Genomic DNA, 7,907 nt, shown 5'->3' with positions numbered 1-7,907 from the left:
TATCTCTACCCTTCTCTAGAGTCTTCCACACTTATCTCCCCATTATAAGAGAGTTATTGAGAATTCTTGAAGGTTCTACAACATTCCACAACCTTCCATACCATTAAAAGAAAAGATCAAACATCAAAACCTTAAGATAATCTATGGAAGATGATTATTCTTGTTTCTCTTCAATGTTGTGATGAACTTGAGCTTGGGAGAAGTCGAGAATTCTTGTTTCGCTACCCCCTCGCATGATACCTCTACTCCATCAGTTGCTAAAGAGCATGATAGAGCCCCAGTCCCTCCGGCTCCTCAGCCTCCAGCTCCTCCCCCTGCGGTTCCAGATCAGGACTTGTGAGATGCAGTCCAGTTGTTGACTAGATTAGTGGCTACTCAAACTCGGGCCGACATGGCCTTTCCTGGACAACAGTCGTTAGTTCTATGTGCATGACTTTCTTACTTTGGGCCCTCCGATTTTCACGGGGACAAACCCGAAGGATGATCCTCAGAATTTTGTAGATCGAATGGGCCGCGCTTTGAGAGTAATGCATGCTTCTGATATAGAATCAGTGGAGCTAGCTTCTTATAGACTGTGGGATGTGGCCGCAGTATGGTATGAGTCCTGGCAAGAGTCGAGGGGGCAGAATGCACCTCCAGCAGTATGGTCCGAATTCACCAGGGCCTTTTTAGATCATTATCTACCAGCTGAAGTTTGTCGAGCTAGGGCTGATGAGTTTCTATTGTTTCGCCAGAACAATATGAGCGTTCAGGAATATAGTTTGAAGTTTAACTCCTTGTCTAGATATACTCCGACGTTGGTAGCTGAAATGGAAGATAGGGTACACCGTTTCGTGACTGGACTTGTGCCTCACTTGATTAAGGATTGTATGACGGCTTCATTACAGGGTGGCATGGATATTGCTCGTATCCAGGCTTATGATCAAAATTTAGAGGACCTTGAACATCAACAACGGACTGAGCAAGACCCAAATAGGGGTCGTTATAAGCGGGCTGGATCCGCAGGTTATTCAGGTGCTTATCAGGAAGGTTATAGGCCCTATTCTTATAGAAGATCAGCTCCTTCAGTAGTTAGTGAACCTTCCCGATTCCAAAGGTAGCATTATGATCGACCCACTTATTCCGGATCGGGTCAGAGCTCGAGGGTGCCAACCCCTTTTTATAAGGGAGAATCTAGCCCGGCAAGGCCCCCACTGCCCCGTTGTCATCAGTACGAAAAAGGACATTTTGGCCAGTGCCGCCAGGGTATGGGGGTGGTTTATTCTCTTGTGGGCGGCTCGTGCGATGTTATACGGACCGTCGACTCGCGGTGAGGTGGTCCGACACAACCGATAGGTTCGATCGCAAGTTCTTCCTCTACTATTTGCTCTCTCGGGCAAGGTTCTACTTCAGCGCCAGCAGGTAGAGGTAGGGGAAGAGGCCAGACATCTGGGTCAAGCAGCAGTAAGAATCGTATTTATGCACTTACAGGGCGACGGGATCTTGAGTCGTCCTCGGATGTTGTGACAGGTATTTTATCCATCTGTTCTTACGATGTCTATGCATTGATTGATCCGGATTTCACACTATCTTATATCACTCCTTATATTGCTGATAAGTTTGGTATTAAGCCTGAATATTTGGTCAAGCCTTTCTTAGTTTCTACCCCGATCAGGCAACCTGTTGTTGCGAGACGAATTTATCGTAAGTGTGTGGTTATGATATGTGGCCGTGAAACTTTTGCTGATTTAGTGGAGTTAGAAATGGTAGACTTTGATGCTATTATGGGTATGGATTGGCTAGCCTCTTGCTACGCCAATGTGGAATGTTGGTCCAAAACTGTGAAATTTCAATTTCCATGGGAACCAGTTTTTAAATGGAAGGGAAATGCCCCAGCTCCAAAGGATAGGTTTATTTCCTACCTTAAGGCATGAAAAATGATTTTCAAAGGCTATATTTATCATCTGGTTCGAGTTAGGAGCACTGAGGCCGAACCGCTAACTTTGCAATCCGTTCCTGTAGTTATTGAATTTCAGGATGTATTCCTCAATGAATTACTAGGTCTCCCTCTCGAAAGGGAAATTGAATTTGCGATTGATGTGCATCCGGGCACTCAGCCCATCTCCATTCCTCCTTACCATATGTCCCCTGCCGAATTGCGGGAATTGAAGGTGCAATTGCAGGACGTGTTAGACAAGGGCTTCATTAGGCCCGCATTCTCCGTGGAAGCACCGCATTATTTGTGTGCAAGAAGTATGGCTCACTAAGAATGTGTATTGACTACCGACAATTGAATAAGGTGACTATCAAGAACAAATATCCATTGCCTAGAATTGATCATTTGTTCGACCAACTACAGAGTGCTAAATGCTTCTTGAAGATTGACTTAAGGTCAGGGTATCATCAACGATGTGTAAAAGGGGAATACATTCCAAAGACAACCTTTCGAACGAGATATGGGCATTTTGAATTCTTCTTTATGTCTTTCGGATTGACAAATGCTCCTGCGGCATTTATGGTGCTAATGAACACAGTATTTCGGCCCTTCTTGGATGTTTTCGTTATTGTATTCATTGACGATATCTTGGTACACTGTTGTTCTGAGACGGAACATGCTGATCTCCTCCGCAGGGTGTTGCAAACATTGCGAGATCAAAGACTGTATGCCAAATTTTCCAAATGTGAATTTTGGCTAACTTCAGTTGCTTTTCTTGGCCATATTGTGCCTAATGAGGGCATTAAAGTTGATGATCGGAAGATCGAAGCCGTTAAGAATTGGCCCCAACCAACAACCGCTTCGAAAATCCAAAATTTCTTGGGTGTTGCTGGATATTATCAAAGATTTGTAGAGGGATTTTCTTCTATAGCAGCTCCCCTTACAAAATTAACTCAGAAAGGGGCTAAGTTTCAATGGTCAGAAGCCTGCGAGCGGAGTTTTCAGAAATTGAAGGATAAGTCGACATCCGCTCCGGTTCTTACCCTCCCCGAAGGCACCGAGGGTTACGTTGTATATTGTGATGCATCACGTACAGGTCTGGGGCGTGTACTGATGCAAAATGGTAAGGTTAGCTTATGCCTCTCGACATTTACGAAAACATGAGCAAAATTATCCAACACATGATCTGGAATTAGCAGTAGTGATTCACACCCTGAAGATATGGTGGCATTACTTATATGAAGTCCATGTCGATATCTATACAGACCATAAAAGCTTCAATACATATTTGAGGCAATGAAGATGACTCGAATTGCTAAAGGATTACGATGCCGAAATTTTATATCACCCTAGCAAAGCTAATGTTGTAGCTGATGCTCTAAGTCGCAAATCAATGGGAAGTCTATTGTATGTGCTAGCGAAAAAATTTGAAATGACCAGAGAACTTTATCGCTGAGCAAATGCGGAGTTCGCTTGCTGGATTCAAAAGACACTGGGATTACCTTACAGAATATATCCTAATCGACTCTTGCCTCGGATGTAAAGACTCAACAGAATGAAGATCCAGTTTTGGCTAATATTAAGGAAGGAGTGCAACAAAATCGGATCTCAGCCTTTGAACTGGATTCAAATGGGGTTCTCAAACATCGAGGCCGTTTATGCATTCCAAATGTAATCGGGCTTGGGATAGGATCATGTCAGAATTTCATTACTCACCATATTCGGGCTCATCGATCCACCAAGATGTATCATGACCTCAAGGGCTTTTATTGGTGGAATGGTATGAAGAAATTGCTAAATTTGTAGCTCAATGCCCCACTTGCCAACAGGTAAAGATCGAACTCAGAAACCCAGTGGCTTATTACAAGAAATGGAGATCCCAGCGTAGAAGTAGGAAGTAATTAATATGGATTTTATCATGGGATTGCCCTGTTCTCGTCGCAAATTTGATTCTATTGGGGTGATCGTTGATAGGTTAACCAAATCAGCCCATTTATTGCCTGTAAAAACCACCTATGCTGCTGAAGACTATGCTAAATTTTATTTTAAGGAGATTGTGCGCCTTCACGGCATTCCTGTGTCCATTATTTCTGATAGAGGCACTCAGTTTACGGTAAATTTCTGGAAATATTTTTAGGAAAGTCTTACTACTCGAGTAAGTCTTAGTACGGCTTTCCATCCGCAGTCAGATGAGCAAGCTGAGCGGTCTATTCAGACTTTGAAAGATATATTTAACGACATGTGCGGATTTCAAGAGTTGGGATGATCATTTGCCTCCAATAGAGTTTGCTTATAACAATAGCTACCATGCAGTATCAAAATGGTTCGTACGAGGCTTTATAGCGGGAAGTGTAGGTCTCTTACCGGTTGGTTTGAAGTCGGAGAAGCAAACTTATTCGGGCTAGACCTTTTTCATCAGGCTATTGAAAAGGTAAATCTTATTTAGGAACGGTTGCGCACAGCTCAGAGTCGTCAGAAATCTTATACAGATGTACGACGACGAGAATTGGAGTTTCAGGTATGTGATTAGGTGTTTCTGAAAATATCACCTATGAAGGGCATGATGCGATTTGGTAAGAAAGGGAAGCTTAATCCCCGATATAACGGACCTTATAGGATCGTTCGAAGGGTAGGCCAGGTAGCTTATGAATTGGAGGTACCGTGAGCTGAAGTCGTTCGTCGAGTTTTTCATGTATTCATGCTGAGAAAATGTATTGGAGATCCCTCCAGAATCGTACATGTTGATGATGTACAGGTTACGAAAAATCATACATACGAGGAAGAACCAATTGCTATTCTCGATAGACAAATCCGCAGGCTCAGAAAAAAAGATGTGGCTTCAGTAAAGGTTCTATAGAGGAGTAAAGATAGGGAAGAGATGACATGGGAAGCGTAAGCAGAAATGAAGTCCAAGTATCCCCATTTATTCCACACGCCATGATACCATTCCGAGGAATCACTCGCAAGATTCCGCTTTACCCGTAAATCATTTACAAGGTAAAAGTTGTGTCTGAACCCTTGAGAACTATATGACGAGAAACATTTTTCTAATCATTGTGTGATTACGTGTCACTAATTACGGTATTCTATAAGGCTTATGGATTGGAATTTGTGATATGCAGGAGATTAGTAGTGCTCTAACCACAAGAGATACATTGCTAAAGACCCGTAAAAATTTGAAATATATGATTACCCCTCCGGTATTCCAATATTTGAGGATGAATGTTTTGAAGGGAGGGAGAATGTTACACCTCGTAGTTTGTATGTAAAATCTATTAGGTATTAGTCATGTTAAGTGTAGATCCTGGAGGACTCACTAGGATATATGAGATTGTATGCACTTATCTTACGGTTACGAGGCTTTAAGTCCATATACTAAATTAAGGAAGGATTGGAGGGCAAGTGAATCAAGAAAATTAAGTTTGTTGGACTTAGGGGAAAATATGAGGGGTAATTTTGGCCCTACTTGAGGAAAGTTATAGTATACGAGGGGTTTTGAAGTGAAACAAAAGCCTAAAATGAATTTTGGGAAGTCTAGTTTCCAACGCAACAAACCGTGTGTCGATCTGACATTAGAATAGAGAATTATGAGCATTTTAAGACGGACTGCTAGTGCAGGGCCTAAGCCTACGTGAACGCGCCAAAAGGTGGCGCGAACGCACAGAGTAGCACTAGGCAACCCTGATAATACACCAAGAATCAATCAAATAACTAAGACAGACATAGGAATGGAGTGGTTTATTATGGAACGTTCATGTTCATGCTCTAGTTTCTAATATTGTACGTTAATGCCGAGCAACGTACGGCCCGATCCATAAATATCATATGGATCGGGTTGCACGTTCCGCAACACTAACACCTATATATATATATATATATATATATATATATATATATATATATATATATGTGTGTGTGTGTGTGTGTGTGTGTGTGTGTGTGTGTGTGTGTGTGTGTGCGCGCGCACGCTCGCTTACTTACATATGTTTTTTTTTTTATGCATTACATATTACGTATTGTACGTTCGCCGGATGACGGAGGGAAACCCCGATAATACACTCTTAATCAATCAAACAACTAAGGCATATAGGAACGAGTGGTTTATACGTTCGTGTTATGCTTTAGCCTTATTGTACGTTAATGCGGTACGGCCCGATTTTACCATATGGATCGTACGTAACGTCCCATATATATATATATGGTGTGTGCGCGTGCGTGTGTGTGTGTGTGCGCGCGCGCGCGCAGGCTACTTACATATGTTTTTTTTTAGATGAGAGCATACCGTCGTTATGTTATTGGACTTCCCGGCTTACATACTCGGATTTTTACTTACTAACATCCCATTTCACGACAAGTGCGGCATTTCGGAGAACAGCCGCGAAGACTTCCACCTTGGTGTCAGCGAATTCTCTGGAATTGCTATCTTTTGGTACTTTTCTGCTAATGTAATACATGTTCATATATACACTCTTAGAGGCTCATAGACATAGTGGGGTAAGTAAACATTATGTATGGTCATGTTGGCCTTGTTATGGCACATTATACTTTCACGCTAGCCTTTAAGCTTATGATACTCGCAATGTTGCAGTGACCTTGTCGGTTCGCATATGTGCAAATGTGTTGGATTATCGGATATTTCTATGTTGGGCCTTTTCTGCGTGCATGTGTTCTTTGAGTTACGGTATATAATGTTCAAAGCAATTGTTAAGTCAGGTAGTTCTCGGCATATGGGTCGGAGCCCGTTATACTCCTCGTTGGGATGTGACATTCATATCAGTCTATAGGTTTCAAAAAATGTCCGAATCAGTCCGTAATTTATAAAATTTGGTTGATTTTAGTCCAAATCAGTCCGTTTTTTAAGCTACAAATTGTATTAATTTTCCAAAATTGGTTTTACATAGTATAAAAAATTGAATTTTTTGGCGACTTTAAACATGTGAGATAACCTTAAAGGTTCCAATTCATAATTAACTACACAATTTGAAATTGAAATACACAAGTATAAAAGATAGAGATTTGGGCCGACCAAGCCCAATAAAAAATATGCAAGACTTGGGGTAACCTTGGATCCAAAACGTACGCTCCATTTTTTGCTCCAAGTTGGGTTTAGGGATAAAATGGAAAGAAATTAAGGCCAATAACTAAATTTCCCCCCACTTCCTAAAACCCTAATTCAAAACAATTTCAAAATTCAGTAAAGGACAAACAAATTTTCAGCAAATTGTACTCATTTGTACCATATCCAATCAGAATTTAACATAAATCACATAATACAACAAAAAATCTAAACGATTGTACCCTAAAATCCACATAAAAATCCAATAAAAACATAAAATACTAGATAGTACACCTCGTCACAAATAAAACAAAAATCAGCACATTCTAACGGTGCAATCATACAAAAGAAGATAGAATCCCCAAAATCGTACCCAACCGTGAATCCACCTAGGAAATTCCCCCTTAGATTCTTTTATTGGGTATTATGGGGCACAAGATGGCGAAGAGCTCATAACTCTGCCCATGACAACCATAATACATAAGAACCTAGGGTAACATCCTTAATAGGATTCAATTAGGTATAGAAAAACACAAATCTAATGAAATTGAACCTAGGAATCATGAGAACTCGTGATAAGGAACAAAACCCCTCAAAAATCCGACGAAGAACAGCCGTGGATTGGCCTAAATTGGCCATCGATAACAGAACCCTAGAAACAAACAAATCACCTGAGAATGGAAGAGGAGAGGTCGGGTGAAAAATGAAAGAGTTGGGGGGGGGGGAGTTTATTTTTAATAAACTTCCTTTAAATAACCCCCCCCCCCCCCTAAGCTTTTAAAAGATTTAAATTAACCATTCCTTTTAATGAAAACACCTTTCCCAAACAATGTACTCATTCAAAAAAATAAAATACATATTCTTCAAAAACGTATTCGTCTAAAACTTCCTCGTAAAATAAATTTTGACGAAAACAAGATTTATAATACGTAGTTT

The 7,907-nt window shown here is 41.0% G+C and overlaps 1 protein-coding gene across 1 annotated transcript; it reads left to right on the top strand.

Annotated features, from left to right (window-relative positions):
* The first annotated feature begins 527 nt into the window (after positions 1–527).
* On the top strand, positions 528–3,816 carry LOC132044383 (uncharacterized). The gene is made up of 5 exons (XM_059434876.1): positions 528–1,029; positions 1,381–1,745; positions 2,016–2,150; positions 2,339–3,043; positions 3,745–3,816. The coding sequence occupies exons 1-5, from the start codon at positions 528–530 to the stop codon at positions 3,814–3,816; spliced, it is 1,779 nt and encodes a 592-aa protein (XP_059290859.1).
* Positions 3,817–7,907: the final 4,091 nt, after the last annotated feature.

This window comes from Lycium ferocissimum, unplaced genomic scaffold, assembly GCF_029784015.1.
Source record: "Lycium ferocissimum isolate CSIRO_LF1 unplaced genomic scaffold, AGI_CSIRO_Lferr_CH_V1 ctg4355, whole genome shotgun sequence".
NCBI lineage: Eukaryota > Viridiplantae > Streptophyta > Magnoliopsida > Solanales > Solanaceae > Lycium > Lycium ferocissimum.
This window is presented reverse-complemented; position numbering and strand designations above follow the sequence as displayed.